The sequence below is a fragment of the Stigmatopora nigra genome, chromosome 4, assembly GCF_051989575.1.
Source record: "Stigmatopora nigra isolate UIUO_SnigA chromosome 4, RoL_Snig_1.1, whole genome shotgun sequence".
NCBI classification, from domain to species: domain Eukaryota; kingdom Metazoa; phylum Chordata; class Actinopteri; order Syngnathiformes; family Syngnathidae; genus Stigmatopora; species Stigmatopora nigra.
In genome coordinates this window covers 1,632,122-1,653,473 of record NC_135511.1, presented here as the reverse complement: position 1 = coordinate 1,653,473, position 21,352 = coordinate 1,632,122, and the positions used below count along the sequence as shown (strand labels likewise).

The 21,352-nt window shown below is 43.9% G+C and overlaps 1 protein-coding gene across 1 annotated transcript in view; it reads left to right on the top strand.

The window, feature by feature from the left end:
- LOC144195146 (ADAMTS-like protein 2) overlaps positions 1 to 21,352 on the top strand; it is a 92,766-nt gene that overhangs the window by 7,737 nt on the left and 63,677 nt on the right. The window contains exons 2-5 of the mRNA XM_077714563.1: positions 5,158 to 5,271; positions 12,628 to 12,770; positions 12,848 to 12,920; positions 14,668 to 14,770. Of these exons, the coding sequence (XP_077570689.1) occupies positions 5,158 to 5,271; positions 12,628 to 12,770; positions 12,848 to 12,920; positions 14,668 to 14,770 (433 nt within the window). The remainder of the gene's footprint in view (positions 1 to 5,157; positions 5,272 to 12,627; positions 12,771 to 12,847; positions 12,921 to 14,667; positions 14,771 to 21,352) is intronic.

Sequence of the window (21,352 nt, the reverse complement as noted above, 5' to 3'; positions counted from 1 at the left end):
ATATATATATATATATATATATATATATATATATATATATATATATATATATATATATATATATATATATATATATATATATATATATATATATATATATATATATATATATATATATATATATATATATATATATATATATATATATATATATATATATATATATATATATATATATATATATATATATATATATATATATATATATATATATATATATATATATATATATATATATATATATATATATATATATATATATATATATATATATATATATATATATATATATATATATATATATATGATTACATGATTCACAAGACCTAACGCAGCTGGTGGAAAGAGTCCTGACCTGAGTTCGAGACACGTGGCGCCCGACACCATGTTATGACAAAATAAGAGCCAGTAACAAGGAGAATGAATACATAAATTCAGAGCAAGATTTTAAGAAATGTTCAAAGTTCATAGTGGAATAACAGAAGACCAAAATGAGCAAGGAGCATACAAAGCCCAATTAAGACAAAGGTTCTTGGAAGGGCTCTAGCCCCAAATCAAAGGGTTCATGCAGAAGTACTGTGTCACATAACAAACCATGCCAATGAATCAACTAATGGAGTGGGTGATTCATTCCGAGGAGAGACACCGCCAAAAACAGGTAAGCTCAGGAGTTAATACTCTGACCCAAACCCCCTGCTCGCCAGTAGAAGTGTACTTAACCGAAATCATGTCCACCCTCTGGGACAGTGACAGCAAACCTTACTACACCTTACTGGTGGGACAAAGTCAAACACCAGTAAGATTCTTATGCGACACTGGAGCAGATAAATAAGTCATGAAGACAATGTGCCAGGATTGGTACCAGGAAAGGAATGCATCACTGTGATAAGAGCTATGGAGCTATTGAAGAAGTCGAAGAAAAAAAAAATAACAGATGAAAATGGACGAAACCATGAAGCATCCTGTTAGGTTCATTAATAATTACCTTCGTCCGTAATTATCAATAACTGCAGGCAGACATCTTATTCAATTATTGACATTTAATTAAATAGAATGGATAACAGGTAAAACCTCAGAGGGGAGATTCAGCAAGCTCCTTCAACTTCCGAACGTCTCCCCGAATAGACATTTTCGTACGACTCTTATTGCCATGAATCAAAACAATTTACAGAGTTGTTGATCATTCCATCACGTATGAGTAAAAACAACATCTGGGACTACAATAACAATCAAAGTATTTTACCAATAACAAAAACAGGAGACTAGACCTAACAACATTTAGATTAGAACAATTATGCAACTTCCTTGACCTAAGAATCATATAATATAATCATAATCATATAATAATTACATAAAGAAAAACCCGAAGTGCACGGTTAAATAACAGAAACAACATTCTTGTTATTGGCCGAATAGCCCTGGCCTCGTAACAAAGGGACTACCATATCTCAAGGACCCAGATTGGGTGGATTGTTTGTATAACCATCCTGGAACAGGCAGTCCAGGTTAAAGATGACTTGGCGGTTATTCGTGACCTCGCAACACTTTGAAAATAGAAAGAGAATGATTTAACAAAGAAATGAATTAATACAACTATATTTATAATAGTAATACAGAATAAACCCAACACACCCTGAGTAAAAACTGTCCTGTGAAACTCCTGGGAAGAAATCTACTCCCAAAACTGGGAATCAGTCTTATCCCCCACAGATGATGGCATGAAGCCAGTACACAGGTGGGAGGAAGCGAAAATCCAAGAAGTCGAAGATCAAGAGGATCCTCATGCCTTCCACTCCCTAGATTTAGCAACACAAGGGCCCTCGTCTGTAATCCGGCAGTTAAAATCCCAAGTAAAAATGTAAATAGCCAAACACAAACACACTGGCCACTACACATCATCATAAAGTTTGGGAAAGCCAGACCAGAATTTGTTAAGCAGTTTGAGCGACTGGGACCCCAACTAGTGCGACTGGAGTACCTGTACTCCACAGCAAAGGGAAATGTGGCCACCTCAATGGACTTGCCGCCTCAAACGGAAAAAAATGCTACAGTTTCAGATAACACCCCATATGTCCATAAAGATAAAACCCCATAGGTCCTGTCAAGACCTAGGATGCAATTCTTGGAGACCAGAAGCGAGGAGTTGCGGTCACAGCAGACTCCCACAGTCAGCGTACTGACAAACACCCCGTATGAAGTGGATAAATCAAGCAAATCCGAAAACGCATTTGACTGCATGACAAGACTACAAGCTGAAGATTTCCCTATAGTACCGAGTTCACTGTGCTCAAAATCAAAAGCAGACGTAGAAAAATTGACCACAGCAAGGGAAGTAAGAATTGAGCCCAAGACATAATATCGACCACGAGCCAAACAATACCCCCTTAAACCAGATGCTATAGATGGCATCAGCCCAGTAATTAAAGAAATGCTCGAAGCAGGCATTCTAATTGAAAGTCCATCAAGCGAATGTAACACACCTATCTTTCCCGTGAAAAAAACAGAGACAGGAACATGAAGATTGGTCCAGCCTAAGACGGGTCAATAAACGGGTCACATACTGTTGATTGTTTGTTTGTTTGTTTGTTTGCACTACAAGCGCCTGAGGATTGCCCTCAGATAGCGCTAGAGCTGCCACTGGAACGCGGATTATTTCATCCGGGGGGTAGTCGGAGGTGAGGGGCAGTCAAATGTCTCCGGCTGGATGAAAAACGTGGGGTGCCACGGTCCTTGTTGGCAGCTCTGAGTGGTATTCGTTGGAATTCGCAGGCCGCAGCAAGCGGCCTCTCAGGAGACACCACGTGAAGGTTTCCAACTTTGTCTCCCCCACATACTGTTGAACAAGTTAAAATCACATGAGAAATACTTTACAGTAATTGATCTAAGCAATGCATGTTTCTCTATACCATTACACAAAATAGCCCAAGAGTGGTTTGGTTTCATGTTCGGAACCAAATACACATACACGAGGCTGCCACAGGGGCTCTGTGACAGCCCCACAATATTCTCACAAGAGATCGCAGCATGTATAAATCAGCATGAACATAAAGACACCACACAGATCCTAGTGTTTGTAGATTACACACTGATAGCCAGTCCCACAGAAGAGGAAAACAAAGAAGAAGCGATCAGATTATTCAAACATCTGGAGCTAAATGGGAACAAGGCGTGAAGAAACTGCAGTATAGTCACCTTCCTGGGACACTGGGTCAGAAAGAAAGGGAACTAACGGATGGAAGACGAGAAGCCATCCAGCAATGTCCGAAAACACAGACGAAAAAACAAATGATGGCATTTTTAGGCCTAACTAACTACTGCAGGAGTTGGATTCCAAACTATGCAGAACTAACTCCTAGACTGCTAGACATGATCTATTCTACTGAGATGACAGTGAGAGACCCTGTAACATGGAATGAAGAAGGAAAGCGAACATTCATGGAAGTGAAGCAACCAATCTTAGAATCAGGAAACCTAGCGCTTCCTGACTATGAAAAACGATTCACCCAAACAGTGACTTGCGAAGGAACGTTCATGATATCAGTGTAACTACAACCACATGGAACAAAGATGAAACCAGTAGCGTTCTTCTCAAAACAACTAGACCCACTTGCTGCTGCTCTACCTCCGTGAGTACGAGCAGTGTGAGCAGCAGGATTAGCCATCCAGATGAGAGCTGAACTTGTACTGTTCTATCTACTCACACTCCAAGTCCCCCATGAAGTGGATCTACTGATAACACAAACTAAAATGTCGTTCCTGTCACCAGCAAGACACCTGGCCATAACGGCCACATTGTTATCGCAACCCCACCTCACCATAAATCGATGCAATACGTTGAACCCAGCGACGTTTATACCAACTGAAAAAGACGGAGATCCACACCAATGTGCTGAAAGAACAAGCGAAAGCTACAAACCAAGACCAGATCTAAAAGATACTCCTTTTCCAGAAAGCACTTATATATAGGTAGATGGATCAGCATCCAAATCAGAACAAGGAAAAAATCAAGTAGGATTTGAAGTCATCACAGATAACAATGTCTTATGTGCAGAAAAAATACCATCTAATCTCTCAGATCAAGCTGCAGAAAGTATAGCATTGAAAAAGGCATGCCAATTGTTTTAAAGGTAATAAGGTCACCATTTATACAGACAGCCAATATGCACACTCCACTCTACATGTATTTGCTGCTCAATGGAATAGAAGAGGGATGAAAACATCCACAGGCAAAACAGTAGAACATGCTAAACTGCTGAAACAATTACTTAACGCAGTACTACTTCCCAGCCACATAGTTGTATGCAAATGTAAGGCACATACTAACAGCAGCGACAGAATTAGTAAAGGAAATGCTAAAGCAGATACAGCAGTTATAGGAGCAGCACAAACCCTTCCTGCAGAGTAAATACAACAACAACAATTATTACAGAGTGATCTTCAGATCTAAGATGATGGTGGCTGCTAGTTAAACTGTTCCAATTCCAGTGATCATATTATATGGTGTAACATGCTGTATATAACACGTGTATGTAGGTGGAATTGTGGCTTAGTGTGTATGTATGTTTCTATTCACCCACTGGGGCTGCTAGTGTTGCAATAACATAAGTGTGTAGGCTCCTGGGGCCAACAAGACTGTTTACTTTAATCTGGTTGTGTGTATCAGTTAGTGTGCATGAGTATGCATGTGAAATAAAGATGAGACTGGATAACTGAGAATCTTCATAGGCTGACTTGAATGAGTCTGTATACGACATTAGCGCCCATGGCGGCCCGGCGGCTTGACTAGTTAATGTGAGAGTGAATGGTTTCCCATCTACTCATGCCGTACGATTGGCTGGCCACCAATTCAGGATGTCCCCTGCCTCTGACCCGGAGTAAGCTGAGATAGGTACCAGCACCCCCCGCGACCCTAATGAGTATAAAGCGGTTCAGAAAATGAATGAATGTGCGCACATATACAGTGAGAGAAGAGGTGGGGGGTTGTAGATGACTGGCGTAAAGCTGTCATGGTAATGACATGAACTCAGATTGACGTAAGACTACCAATAACATCAGCTGACATTGATGCCGCGGTAACAATAACATACATTCAAGCTAGCAAGTGTTCAGTCTCCTCTACCTTTACAACATTTATCTAAATTCTTACGACCACTTTAGCTCCACAGGATGCGTGTGTGGCCCTGGGAGGTGTTTGCTGAGACAGGTGTGGTCTTGATAACCGTCCTCATGCTGATGATGGGACACCTCACCACTGCGGCAACACCGATGCAGGTGGAATACCACCTACCTTATGTCTTCTTTTTGCATCTACTATGTTGTGTCCTTATTAGCTTCTATTTTATGTCAACTGTGTTTTCAGGTAATTAAACTCAGAAGAGATTAGCTGACTCCCCCATGCCCTCTAGGGTGTCCCTGAAATTGACCCTTTGCACACCTCAGATAGGTAGATAGAGTAATACCTTGAGATACGAGCTTGGGGATTTGTCCCTTAAGTGTGGGGTACTTTTATGTCCAGTTGGGGTTTTGGGATGGACGTGTGTGCATTCCCCTTGTGTATCTTGTCCGTGTGATTATTGTATGTATTCCGCCCATTGTGGTTTCCTTTCCCGCGTGTCAGGTCAGATCAGGTGTGTATTTTGACCTGCTGTTGAAAATACCTCCTAAATATCGATGTTCCTTGACATACTGAATGGGTAGCATGTGACTGCATGTATGTATAGTCTGGCAATCTTTTGTACATAATTCACCTGGTAGGAACTATGTCAATGTAAAGAGGGATTAAGAGGGAGACACATGGGAAGTGAACACTTCCCCTCTGGAGATGCACAGATGTTGTGGAATGCGAGAACTCTCATCTCATTTTATGAACCGCTTTATCCTCATTAGGATTGCGGGGAGTACTGGAACCTATCCCAGCTGACTCCGGGCCAGAGGCGCGGGAAACCCTGAATCGGTGGCCAGCCGATCTCAGGGCACAAGGAGACGGACAACCATGCACACTCACACCCATACCTTGGGACAATTTAGGGTGTCCAATCAGCTTACTATGCATGTTTTTGGATTGTGGGAGGAAACTGGAGTACCTGCAGGAAACGCACGAGGGCAATTTGCAAACTCCACACAGATGCACGTGACCTGGATTTGAACCTAGGACCCCAGAGCTGTGAGGCCGACGCGCTAACCACTCGTGTCACTGGGCCTGGTCGGATTGTACTGTTAGGGTTTTCGGTAGGCAACCCTAGTTGGACCCATACGCAGGAAAACAGGCAGAGACGAGGAGTTCGGTGCATCAACGTAAACTTTAATGAGATAAATGGAATCACAAAAAAGGAAAACTAAAATACAAAAAAAACTGGGTAAATCAACAAACTACAACTTAAACAAAGAACAAAGCTAAGGGGGATTGACGGGGGCACAAGGAGCGCTAGACATGGAAAGGCATGAAAATCATTGAACGCAGAAAAGACAATCCGACAAGAACAGACAGAACACAGATAGAAAAAAAAGAGATAGACGCAAGTAGACGAGACAATCAGAAATACTTAAGTGACACGGGAGGCAGCGAGCAGGAGAAAAATTAGGGTCAATCACAGGAAATGTCACAAAGGAGAAAAACCAGGACCACAAAAAAACCTAACACCCCCCCCCCCCAAAACCTAGATACTACCTAACAGTAACTGTGCATGTTCTTGTGTATTGTATGTCTAAGGAAGTCCTTTTGTCAGTTTGTTTTTGCATGTATGTGTTTCTTTCACCATCTGAAAACTTTCATATATAAATGTCTTTATGTTTGTACTTGTGTGTGTTTGTACTTGTGAATGTGTTTGTACTTGTGTGTGTGTTTGTACTTGTGAATGTCTTTGGATTGGATTAGATTGGATAACTTTATTCATCCCGTATTCGGGAAATTTCTTTGTTGCAGTAGGAAGAGGGTGAGGATGCAGAAATAGGAAAGGCATTTTACACAAATAGGTAGTTAATAGTAAGTCAATAAATAAATACATGAATAAATATATAAATAAGTAACCATGTTGCTGAAATATATATATTCATGCACATACATATATATAGAAGCACATGTATACTACAGTGCTTCTCAAATAGTGGGGCGCGCCCCCCTGGAGGGGCGTGGTGCGATACCTGGGGGGGCGCGTGTAACCCTGGGGAACAGGATTGTATTTCGCCGTACTAGTATAAAGTGTAATTGCGCATCCACTAAAGTAGCTGGCAGTGGCGCTCTCATTGTTACTTCTGTCATGTTTGCGAGAGTGCAACATTTCACATGTTGTACTCATAACAATTTCATAAAATCGTTTTATTTATAGTCACGGTGGGAAGTGGGGGGGGGGGGGGTCGTTTAGTTTTCTTCTTGCTAGGGGGGGCCTAACAGAAAATAATTGAGAAGCACTGGTATACTATATGAGAATTCAGTAGGTCCTAACCCACAGCCATTTTTTGGTTAAAGAGCCTGACAGCTGATGGGAAGAAGGATCTGCGGAGGCGCTCCTTCCTGCAGTGAGGGTACCGCAGTCTACTGCTAAAAGTGCTTCGAAGGGACTCCACCGACTCGTGCAGGGGGTGGGAGGTGCTGTCCATGTTACGATCGCGTCGCGTAGTGCGATGCGATCAGGGAAGAAAGTAAACCCAGGTGCGGAGTCACCGAAGCAAATGGAAAAGGGGAGGCAGATATGTTGCTCTTGATGCTTGGTTTAATAAACGGGATAACATAACATAAACAACTTAGCTTGATCACTTATTACAACAGAAAAGAAACATGCAGCGTGGCGTGGCGTCAATGTGAACGGCATGACTACGTGGAAACACAGGGAATGAAACCAGACGATCCGACAGCGTTGACAGAAAACCATAATGCTTAAATAGCATAAAAAAACCTAATCAACTAATTAGCCGCGGCTGTTAATAATAATGACATCATGCCAGGAGTGGCAATCAAGCCACTCCTGACAGTACATCCCCTCTAAGGGAAGGATCCTAGACGTCCCAAGGTCAATTCTAACATGAGAACCAAGAACAAGCAGGGAGGGCGGGTGGGAGACCTAGCATTGTCCGGTGGTCATCCACACCAACCCAAGAACAGACGAAGGAGAGGTCGATCCGGCGGGCGTCCGCGCCAGCCTGAAACAAGACGAGGCAGTAGTTGGTCCGGCGGGCGTCCGTGCCGGCCATAAACGAGACGAGTCAGTGGCAGGTCTGGCGGCCGTCCGCGCCGGCCAGAAACGAGACGGGGCAGTGGCAAGTCTGGCGGGCGTCCGCGCCGGCCAAGAACGTGACGAGGCAGTGGTCGATCCGGCGGGCGTCCGCGCCGGCCAGAAACGAGACGAGGCTATGGTTGACCCGGCGGGCGTCCGCGCCGGTCAAGAACGTGACGAGGCAGTGGTCGATCCGGCAGGCGTCCGTGCCGGCCAGAAACGAGACGAGTCAGAGGCAGGTCTGGCGGGCGTCCGCGCCGGCCCGAAACGAGACGGGGCAGTGGCAAGTCTGGCGGGCGTCTGCGCCGGCCAGAAACAAGACGAGGCAGTGGTCGATCCGGCGGGCGTCCGCGCCGGCCAGAAACGAGACGAGGCTGTGGTTGACCCGGCGGGCGTCCGCGCCGGTCAAGAACGTGACGAGGCAGTGGTCGGTCCGGCGGGCGTCCGCGCCGGCCAGATAAGAGACGAGGCTGTGGTTGACCCGGCGGGCGTCCGCGCCGGTCAGGAACGAGACGAGGCATGGGCAGGTCTGGCGGGCGTCCGTGCCAGCCAGAAACGAGACGAGGCTGTGGTTGACCCGGCGGGCGTCCGCGCCGGTCAAGAACGTGACGAGGCAGTGGTCGATCCGGCGGGCGTCCGCGCCGGCCAGATCCGAGACGAGGCTGTGGTTGACCCGGCGGGCGTCCGCGCCGGTCAGGAACGAGACGAGGCATGGGCAGGTCTGGCGGGCATCCGTGCCAGCCAGAAACGAGACGAGGCAGTGGTCGGTCCGGCAGGTGGTCCAGCTGGTCCTTTAAGTCTTGGCCAAACCGCCTGCCTTTAGAAGACACCAGCAGTTTAGTACGGTCGGGCACCTTACCCTGTTTGCTCGGGGGGTAGCCAACTCCCTCCTCCCGGGAAACCGGAGCATTGCTTCTCTCGACGTCGATGGTCCCGTCCTCCAGGGGCACTGGCGCATTGCCACTCTTGAGGTCGCCGGCTTCTTCCTCCAGGGGCACCGGCGAATTACCTCTCTTGACGTCACCGGCCCCATCCTCCAGGGGCAACGGCGAATTGGCACTCTCGACGTCGCCAGCCCCTTCTTCCAGGGACTACGGCGAATTGCCACTCTCGACGTCGCCAGCCCCTCCTTCCAGGGACTCCGGCGAATTGCCACTCTCGACGTCGCTGGCCCTTTTTCCAGGGACTCCGGCGAATTGGCACTCTCGACGTCGCCAGCCCCTTCTTCCAGGGAATCCGGCGAATTGCCACTCTCGACGTCGCCGGCCCCTTCTTCCAGGGACTCCGGCGAATTGCCACTCTCGACGTCGCCGGCCCCTTCTTCCAGGGATTCCGGCGAATTGCCACTCTCGACGTTGCCAGCCCCTTCTTCCAAGGACTCCGGCGAATGGCCACTCTCGACGTCGCCGGCAGCTTCTTCCAGGGATTCCGGCGAATTGTCACTCTCAACGTCACCGGCTTCTTCCTCCTGGGGCACCGGCGTATTACCACTCCTGACGTCACCGGCCCCATCCTCTAGGGGCAACAGCGAATTGGCACTCTTGACGTCGCCAGCCCCTTCTTCCAGGGACTCCGGCGAATTGCCACTCTCGACGTCGCCGGCCCCTTCTTCCAGGGACTCCGGCGAATTGGCACTCTCGACGTCACCGGCTTCTTCCTCCAGGGGCACCGGCGAATTACCACTCTTGACGTCACCGGCCCCATCCTCTAGGGGCAACGGCGAATTGGCACTCTCGACGTCGCCAGCCCCTTCTTCCAGGGACTCCGGCGAATTACCACTCTCGACGTCGCCGGCCCCTTCTTCCAGGGACTCCGGCAAATTGCCACTCTCGACGTCGCCGGCCCCGTCTTCCAGGGACTCCGGCAAATTGCCACTCTCGACGTCGCCGGCCCCGTCTTCCAGGGGCGCTGGAGCATCGTCGCCACTTCTGGGCGGGCAGGCGCTGGACAGAGCGGTGCTTGGGAGAGCGGTGCTTGGGAGAGCGGTGCTTGGGAGAGCGGTGCTTGGGAGAGCGGTGCTTGGGAGAGCGGTGCTTGGGAGAGCGGTGCTTGGGAGAGCGGTGCTTGGGAGAGCGGTGCTTGGGAGAGCGGTGCTTGGGAGAGCGGTGCTTGGGAGAGCGGTGCTTGGGAGAGCGGTGCTTGGGAGAGCGTTGCTTGGGAGAGCGGTGCTTGGGAGAGCGGTGCTTGGGAGAGCGGTGCTTGGGAGAGCGGTGCTTGGGAGAGCGGTGCTTGGGAGAGCGGTGCTTGGGAGAGCGGTGCTTGGGAGAGCGGTGCTTGGGAGAGCGGTGCTTGGGAGAGCGGTGCTTGGGAGAGCGGTGCTTGGGAGAGCGGTGCTTGGGAGAGCGGTGCTTGGGAGAGCGGTGCTTGACTGAGCGGTGCTAGAATGGCCGTCCGTCACCAGAAACCTGGTCCGTGGCTTCGGTACGGGTGCGACTGGCGACCCCAGTGGCAACGGGAGTACTTTGCGTGGCCTTGGCACAGGAGCTTGGGCCACTTGGACAGGCGTGGTCGGCCGAGTAACTTCGGCCACTTGGATAGGCGTGGTTGGCCGAGTAACTTCGGCCACTTGGACAGGCGTGGTTGGCCGAGTAACTTCGGCCACTTGGAAAGGCGTGGTCGGCCGAGTCACTTCGGGCACTTGAAAAGGCGATATCGGCCGAGTCACTTTGGCCACTTGGAACGGTGAGGGCTGCATAGTTTCTAGGAGATGCTGGTACAGCGTGATCGGCCGAGTAACTTCGGGCACTTAGAAAGGCGTGATCAGCCGAGGAACTTCGGGTACTTGGAAAGGCGTGGTCGGCCGAGTCACTTCGGGCACTTGAAAAGGCGATATCGGCCGAGTCACTTCGGCCACTTGGAACGGTGAGGGCTGCATAGTTTCTAAGAGATGCTGGTACAGCGTGATCGGCCGAGTAACTTCGGGCACTTGGAAGGGCGTGGTCGGCCGAGTAACTTCAGTTACTTGGAAAGGCGTGGTCGGCCGAGTCACTTCGGGCACTTGAAAAGGCGGGATCGGCCGAGTCACTTCGGCCACCTGGAACGGAGAGGGCTGCATAGTTTTTAGGAGATGCTGGTACAGTGAGGTCGGCCGAGTATCCTGGGACGACTGGAACAGCGAGGTCGGCCGAGTAACTTCGGGCACTAGGAAGGGCGTGGTCGAGGTTGGGAGAGGAGCTTTGACAGACGTGGTCGGGAGAGGAGCTTGGATGGACGAGGTCGGGTGCGTAACTTGGACAGTGGTTAGCGTGCCCAGGCACTCCTTTCGCTTCGCTCTACGGCGTGCCGCTCGGCGCCTCCTCTGGGAGGATTGCTGGCCGGGGTATTTGGAGTAGGAATTGTCGGGGGAAAAATAGGGGTAATCCTCCTCCAGTGGAAGGTCTCGGAGTCCGAATTGGTCGAAGAATTCACAATCGGATTCCGAAACACCAGCGAAAAAATCAATTTCCTCAACGACGTCCTCCTCACCAGAATCTTCGGGCTCCCTCCATGGTGAACCAATTCCGCTGGTCATAGGCATAAGATAACTTGGGCGATTTCTGGTGGTTTTACGCACCTGGGCATCATGATTCAATTGTTTGGGCTTCCCAGGGCGACGTGCATAGCAGTGGTGGGGCGTAGGAGTAAGCTGCGGATCTAACTCTCCTACCAGCTGAGACTCATCTCCAGCAATGATGTGCCGGAGAGCCCCGCACCACGGTGTGTTCATTACAAAACTCCTTAACGATTCTGAGGGGTTTCTTATACACTCCAAGCAGTCCGGTGTCTTCGTAGTGGATGGTTGGCGTCGCCGAGCGCGTCGGCGCGCGCGTGGGTGGCGCTCCGCTGGGTCCATGATGGTCGGATCGTGCTGTTACGATTGCGTCGCGTAGTGCGACGCGATCGGGGAAGAAAGTGAACCCAGGTGCGGAGTCGCAGAAGCAAATGGAAAAGGGGAGGCAGATATGTTGCTCTTGATGCTTGGTTTAATAAACGGGATAACATAACATAAACAACTTAGCTTGATCACTTATTACAACAGAAAAGAAACATGCAGCGTAGCGTGGCGTCAATGTGAACAGCATGACTACGTGGAAACACAGGGCATGAAACCAGACGATCCGACAGCGTTCACAGAAAACCATAATGCTTAAATAGCATAAAAAAACCTAATCAACTAATTAGCCGCGGCTGATAATAATAATGACATCATGCCAGGAGTGGCAATCAAGCCACTCCTGACAGTCCATAATGGACCTCATCCTGGTCATCATCCTCCGCTCCCCCACTTCCTCCACTCTTTGTTCTTGTGTGTGTGTTTGTACTTGTGTGTGTTTGTACTTGTGTGTGTTTGTACTTGTGTGTGTTTGTACTTGTGTGTGTATGTGTTTGACTTTTTGACTATTTAAAGAACTACATGTGTGTGTATGTACCTATGCAGGAGGAAGGCATCGTGGCCTCCAACAGTTTGGAGGAACTCCAAGTGATGACGTTCTGGTGGGGCGAGTGGGCTAAGTGGACAGCATGCACACGCACTTGCGGAAGAGGTGTGAAATCACAAGAGAGACACTGCCTCAAACAAAGGTCACTACACTCTGGTTTGTCTGATAATCCCTGAGGGATAGATCTGAGGTTTTTCCATGTTTTTTTTTCCAAAGTAGGAAAATTGCTGCTTTCAAGGAAAACATGACGTGCTCGGGAACCTCCAAAAGATACCACCTATGCAATGAACAAGTTAGTTGTACCGACACAAACACCTCCCACCCCAATGCCCCACAAAGACAGATAACAGTAGTAACAAATATGATTTTATTTTTCCTCACAAAATAAAGTAATATTAGAAAAAATTCAGCAGCATCCAACTGCAAACTAACGACGGCGTTCAGCCCCCCAAAAAACAAATAGACTCTCCAAGTCAGGGATGAGATCCTTCCTCAAGAGGAGTGGTGAAAGTATCTTGGGCTCTCGTTACCCATCTATAGACAATTCTTTAATTTGATCAGGGTTCGGATTAAAACTATGATCAAATACACAGTTTTCGGCATTTAAAATACAGTATTACTTTGACTTACAGGTGTCCCTACATACGAGAAATTTGAGATACGAGCTTAGGAGATGGTTCTTGATGCGGCAGCCCGGGAGACCGATTATGCGAGAGGCTGCTTATGAAAACAGCATTGCACATCTTTCTCGCCCAATCCCCATCGTGCAAAGATATCTATGAGCACTGGGCCGTGCAGGGCCGACAGTCTGCGAAAAAAGCCAGCGGAATCTACATGGACTTGAAAGCGCCTGTGAAAAACACCAGAGACATTCTTCTAAGCGAGTCGTGGCTGATTTGATAATTTAAAAAATGAACTGGACAAAACAAACACTCAGTTCTGAGGCGTGGAGAATTAGGAAATTCTGTCTCGAAAGCCTCGGTGGTAAACATTAATCTCTTTGACTCAGTTATCGTACCAGAAGGTTTAAATTAATTTTTTTGAGCGCGTGTGAATAGTAAATTAAGTTCATGTAAGTTAAATGTAAAGTTTATGTTATATTACAAGCATGTTGCAGTCCGCCAATATATATACATACATATATATATATATATATATATATATATATATATATATATATATATATATATATATATATATATATATATATATATATATATATATATATATATATATATATATATATATACATATATATATATATATATATATATATATATATATATATATATATATATACATATATATATACATACATATATATATATATATATATATATATATATATATATATATATATATATATATATTTATATATGTATATGTATATATATATATATATATATATATATATATATATATATATATATATATATATATCTATCTATCTATCTATCTATCTATCTATCTATCTATCTATCTATCTATCTATCTATCTATCTATCTATCTATCTATCTATCTATCTATCTATCTATCTATCTATCTATCTATCTATCTATCTATCTATCTATCTATCTATCTATCTATCTATCTATCTATCTATCTATCTATATATATATATATATATATATATATATATATATATATATATATATATATATATATATACATATACATATACATATACATATATATATATATATATATATATATATATATATATATATATATATATATATATATATATATATATATATATATATATATATATATATATATATATATATATATATATATATATATATATATATATATATATATATATATATATATATATATATATATATATATATATATATATATATATATATATATATATATATATATATATATATATATATATATATATATATATATATATATATATATATTACACAGAAATGTGTAAGTCTGTGTGTGTTTATTTTAAAAACACAATCGGGGGCTACCTGTAAATGTACAACACACATGTGTCAGGATGTTTGTTTACACTACACAGGACTGTCCAGCCAGTGGTCAAAGCTTCCGGGAGGAACAGTGCTGGTCTTTCAACTCGCAACTTTACAATGGGCACAGCTACCAGTGGAAACCTCTCTATCCGGGTACTACACTTATTGTTTTCCAGGCTTGAGTTTAAATGGTCTATTTAAGGCTTTGAAATAACATTTCAAATAAGTGTCCATTTAATGACAGCCTATAACTTGCTCTCACATTTTTTTTTTAAATATTACAACAGGCATGATCAGACTTTTACACAAATAGAATTTCATTGTATTTTAACGTTTTAAGTTTAACTTCGCCCCCTGATGGTGTTGTGGTGCACTCGGCTGACTTCGGTGAAGGCAAGCGTGGGATCGATTCTTGCTCGGGTCGGTGTGGTATGATTGTGACTGTGAATGGTTGTTTTTCTCTCCGTGTGCTCTACTGACAGCCAGTCTAGGGTGTAATCTGCCTTAGGCCCCGGCAACTCTCAAGATCCTTACATCGAAGGAATAAATGAAAAGTTTAATTTGGTAAAACAATAGAATTTAATGCATTTTATCAATGACAGTTTTAGGCTGCTACTTAATCGGTCTGTTTTTGCACTAAAATCTTTGCACACTTTGAGTAAAATTTTCATCTTGTCACGCGGTGCTTGGACATTTGGCCACCGGTCTTTTGGTCGCCGATCATTTGGTCGCCGGTCTTTTGGTCGCCGGTCAAATGGTGACAGAGAGTTTACTGTTGAAACCAGCTCTCAAGATTATATTCATGAGAGAGAGAGTTTAATATCTAAGTACTGTTTAATATCTAAGTACTGTTTAATATCTAAGTACTGTTTAATATCTAAGTACTGTTTAATATCTAAGTACTGTTTAATATCTAAGTACTGTTTAACATCTAAGTACTGTTTAATATCTAAGTACTGTTTAATATCTAAGTACTGTTTAATATCTAAGTACTGTTTAATATCTAAGTACTGTTTAATATCTAAGTATTGTTTAATATCTAAGTACTGTTTAGTATCTAAGTACTGTTTAATATCTAAGTACTGTTTAATGTCTAAGTACTGTTTAATATCTAAGTACATTTGACCGGCGACCAAAAGAGACAAAAAGACAGGCGACCAAAAGACCGGCGACCAAAAGAGACAAAAAGACAGGCGACCAAAAGACCGGCGACCAAAAGACCGGCGACCAAAAGAATGGCGACCAAAAGAACGGCGACCAAAAGACCGGCGACCAAACATCCGGTCACGTGTCACGCTAGAGTAAGGTTGTTGGTGCTTCAATTTCAATAAAAAATAATTACTGTATTGGCCCGAATATAAGACGACCTCCTCTTTTTCAAGACTCAAGTTTGAAAAAGTGCTTTTTCAACACTAATTTAATTTTTTATACAGAAAATATTACAGTACAATAAATGATTATAACAATATATTTGAGAGTACAACCATGTTATTTAGCATCATTTAAATCATCCAAAACCTGTCTATCACATCTTTCTATCTGAACATTTAAATTTGCAAATTAAAGTGCAATAGCCTTTGTAAATGAATGACTCCTGGTTTGTGAAATGTAAATTAATCAATCTTCGGTGATAAAACAACAAAATTGCAATAGCTGCATTAAACATCAAAGTCTTCAGCATTTGCTTTAAGGATATCTGGCACCATCTAACTTTGTGAATGAGACCAACACGTCTTCAGTCTTATTTCAATGCAAAAATACACTGTCTTGTAATCAGGCAAATTTGGTACTCTCCTCCTGTCTGAACACTTTGCTCTTTCCCAGATTATCCCTGAGTACCTTCTGTTTCCACCTGTGTCCCGTTACCCTCCGTGTTTAAATAGTCAGTGTGTCCCTGGTCTCTTGCCAGTGTTTTCCTTTGCTGAGGTGTCACCCCAGCTACAGTCTATGTACACTGAGGAAACAAGAGTACCGTATTTTCATGACTATTCGGCGCATCGTATTTTTAGCTGCAGTGTCAATAACGAGTGCTATTTCTGTACTTTACACTCACAAGGACGCACCGTTCTTTTAGACGCAACCAAGCATGGCATACTTATATATATATATATTATTTATGGATGATTATCGAACCGTAATAGCGCTGTCTACGGAAGCAGCCCCAGACGCTATTTCCGGTGTGCAGTGACTGCTGGGATATATAGTCCTTTTGTCAATACACCCAGGTTGTGATAACTTTGCACTAATAGTATCTATATCAGTGGTTTTCAAAGTGGGCGGTACCGCCCCCCGGGGGGTGGTGTGAACTTTCAGGGGGGCGCTGACGAATAAACAGGCGAATGGGGGGCGTTGAAATAGTGAAGGGGGCGATGGAGCAATTACAGTAAAATGTTAAAATGTGACGTTGGTGTTTGTAGAAAGACCGGAAAAATTGATTGTCTGTAATAAAAAGTCGACAAAAAACAAGCTTTATTGAAACAAGAAACGTTGTCTGCTCGAGCGCTCACGAGCAGCGCGCATATACCGTATATCACTAATTGTCGCGAGTTTATCGTCGATGCAGGCGACTGGGGAAACCACCACCATCCAGTCAGCCGCAGAGGAGCACACAATAGCGCGCCGGCAACGCTTAACCACAGACGTATGCGCACAGCGACCGGCTTAATGCATCAGCTATCAATTTTTATGATTCGAGGTGAACTGCGCATTGGTCTATTAAAAGAAACGAAATTAGCGAATAATATCTGAGGCGCCTGTCTTCTATTTATTTAAGCTTCGTTCGTTGGAAAGGGGTAAAGAGGGGGGCGTTGGCATTTTGGCCCGGCGGTGAAGGGGGCGGTGGCCAAAAAAGTTTGAAAATCACTGATCTATATACTACAACTGCGAACACACTAATTTGGTGCTACATGCACCAAATGCACATTACACCCGCACGCTAAAAACCCATTTTTAAAAAGGCAACGGAAGCAAGACTGAGTTCGGTTGTACTTTATTCAGCCATGTAATAATAAACTCCCGTCACCATCACCTACAAAACCATCAAAGTCCTCATTTTCTGTGTCCGAATTGAAAAATTGTCCATTGAAAATGCTGGGTTTAATACGTTCGTCCAGGTGGCCACAATCCATTCGCAAATAGTAGCTAGCTCATAACCAGCGTAACTATTTCAAGGCTGTCTTCCATGGTTCGCAACTGTGTTGATGCCAATCACCAGGCCACAATCTATTCGCAAATAGTAGCTAGCTCATAACTAGCGTAACTATTCCAAGGCTGTCTTCCATGCCTCCCTACTGCTATAGTGATTTTGCTTTGAATCTGTGCTATATTGTATATCTAATGCAGGGCTCTCAAACTCAATTTACCTCGGGGCCGCTAGAGGGAGAACCTGGGTGAGACTGTTCCGCATCAGGATTTCCACAAGAAAAGCGCTGATAAAACATTCCAACATTATCAAATATCTTTATTTTTGAACAAAAAATAAAGAAATTAAAGAAATTAACTTAAAGATGAATAAAAAATAAATCAATAAGTAATAATAAAAAACATAATTATAAGCATATGGTAGATTAGTAAGATGGCTAAGTAGAGAAAACTAATTATTGTTATTCCGTTTCAACAGCTCTTTAACCTTTAACTTTCTGAACTGGAATGGAACATTGAACATGAAATATTCTGAACATGGCTTCTCTTGCCTACTTCTTGCTGCTTAAGACCTGGCAGCGCTTCTTCTCACATAGCTGAGTCACATTAAGCTTAAGGAGGAAGTAGTGGAGACCCTCAATAGTGCTTGAAGATGCTCATCAGTAAGTCTGGACCTATTCTTGGACTTATTGAAGTTCAAGGTGGAGAAGAGCTTCTCACACAAGTATGTGCTCCCAAAAAGGGACATGGTCCGCTTGAACATTCGGGAAAGTTTAGGAAAGCTCGGAGTCAACTCTCTCAAAAATTGCCCAAGCTTTTCTGCTTCTCCACTCACCTCCCTGAACTTGGCTTTGAGTGCAGAGTTGCACTGCAGGTCAATGAGCTCCATTTGAAACTCAGGAGGGGCATCTTGCACATCAAAGGAGAAGTGGTCCGCAAAAATTTGAAATGTGGCTTTGTGTGTCTTGAAGTCTGCAAATCTGTGATCAAATTCCTCCAAATGGCCTCCACATATTTCTCACCACTGAATGGTGTGCCTGCATCCACAAGAGCATAGCATGCTGGGAAATGGCAAAGGTTTGTCTAGGAGAGCTGGGCTTTCCATAACACAAGTTTAGTGCAGAATGCCCTCACGTTGTCATAGGCAGCACTGACAAGTTGCCCCAGGCCTTGTAGCTTCTTGTTCAGTACATTAAGCTTATGTGTGATATCAACAAGAAAAACTGAGTCCATGAGCCATTTGGGATCACTTAGCACAGGAACAGCAATCCTGTCCATCTCCATGAAGTCTTTTACTTCTGCTCTCAACTCAAAAAATCTCTTCAACACGTTTCCCCTGCTGAGCCAAGAACCTTCTGTGCTTTAAGTCCCTGGATCTGATTTGGTTGATGCATTTCACAACGACAGACATCCCATTGTCAAACTTCAGGCATCTGCTGCAAAGGGCCTGCTGATGGATAATGCAGTGCAGAGATATGGCCTCCACACCCTCCTCTAATAGTTTTTTCTTGAACAAGTGCTACCAGTCCATTCTTCCACCCCATCATTGATGGGGCTCCATCAGTTGTTATTCCAACAAAGCCCTTCAATGGCAAACCAACATTCTCAATGGCATCACACAGCTGGTGAAATAATTCCTTAGCGGTGGTCTGGTCATGCATTGGAATTACTGTGAGCAACTCCTCCGTCACCTCAAAATTGTCATCAACACCACGGACATATATTGCGAGGCGGGCAGTGTATGTGATGTCTGTGGTCTCATCGAGAGCCACTGAATATACAGTGAAACATTGTGCTTTCTCACACAGTTGATCGTAAATGTCACTTGACAGGTCAGAAATGCGCTCTACCACGATGTTGGCAGAAAGGCTGATGTGGTTGAACTGACTTTTCTTTTCTGGACGGACAATATGTCCAGCCTGTAATATGCACTTTTTGATAAATTCACCTTCTGTGAATGGCTTTCCTGCTTGAGCAATCAGCTCACAAACGGCGTAGCTAGCTTCGACTGCTGCATTACTTTCTTTGGTAGCCTTCTTGAAGAAATCCTGTTGCCTCAGAAGATGTGTTTTAGGAGTGGCAACCTGGTTGGCTCTCTCATTTCCCTGGTATTTTTGTACTCCTCAGCATGTCTCGGAGTATAATGACGTTTCAAATTGTATTCCTTGTGCACCGAAACTTTTTCAGTGCAAATGAGACACGTCGGAGTGCCCCTTTGCTCAACAAAGAAATATTGCACTCCCCATTGTTCTTGAAACTGTCTGTGCTCATCACTGACCTCTCTATTCTCAGCAGGCTTTGAGACAGACATCTCTGGGGCTGTAATGTGTTTCCACTTGGAATGAGTCACGCGTTGAACTTTTGACTTTCAGTTGCGTGGGTCTGTGGCACATGCGCACTTTCGCTCTCCGATCGTATTGGATTACTGCAGCTCTCCGAATTTCTCAAGTGTAATGTTAACGTACTTACTGTTAAGTTTCAGTTTCACTCACGGAGATGGCTGCAGACACAGACACAAGCTGGGTCACGGATCATAGCGCCTCATTCAGTTGTATGCTGAGAGCAGCAGAAGACTGTGCGCGGCAAGCGGAGTGATCGGGTTCATGGCTTCTCCTCCGCCCAGCTGATTGGAGGAATGAATGAGTGAGTGAGCGAGCGAGGCATTGGACAGCCCGGCCAAAGTCCCGGCCTCCAGAGCCGTATATCTCACCGTGATTGGTTCATTCAGCTCTGAACACAGTGTCATTCATATCAATCTTGCAGGCCGCACGAACATTAATCTTTCATATTAAGACGGGGGCCGCAAATTATCGTCCCGGGGGCCGCAGTTGCGGGGGCACGAGTTTGAGACCCCTGATCTAATGTCTTGTGAAGTGTCCTTAAGTGTTCTTAAAATCACTCCACAAGCGATTAGATATAAAACTAAAAGAAAACTGAAAATATGTATATATATATATATATATATATATATATATATATATATATATATATATATATATATATATATATATATATATATATATATATATATATATATATATATATATATGTATATGTATATGTATATGTATATGTATATGCATATGTATATGTATATGTATATGTATATGTATATGTATATGTATATGTATATGTATATGTATATGTATATATATATATATATATATATATATATATATATATATATATATATATATATATATATATATATATATATATATATATATATATATATATATATATATATATATATATATATATATATATATATATATATATATATATATATATATATATATATATATATATATATATTTGTGTGTGTATATATTGGTTTAAATCTAACCCTTGAAGTGCTTTGATTTTCCCCATTTTTCCAATCCATACACAGCAGACGCATTTTTGATTGTCATCTCTAGCCGCCTTGTTACACGAGTTCCCCATTTTGAACTGAGTTCGTGTGCCTCACTTAGTAACCTTTTTTCTTTTCCCGCCCTTTGATTGTTTTCCCTAGACTTATCTTTATTTTTTTACTCCAGAACTACACACTTACATCGTACAATGTTGATGCTATATTCGTGCCTACCCACAGCA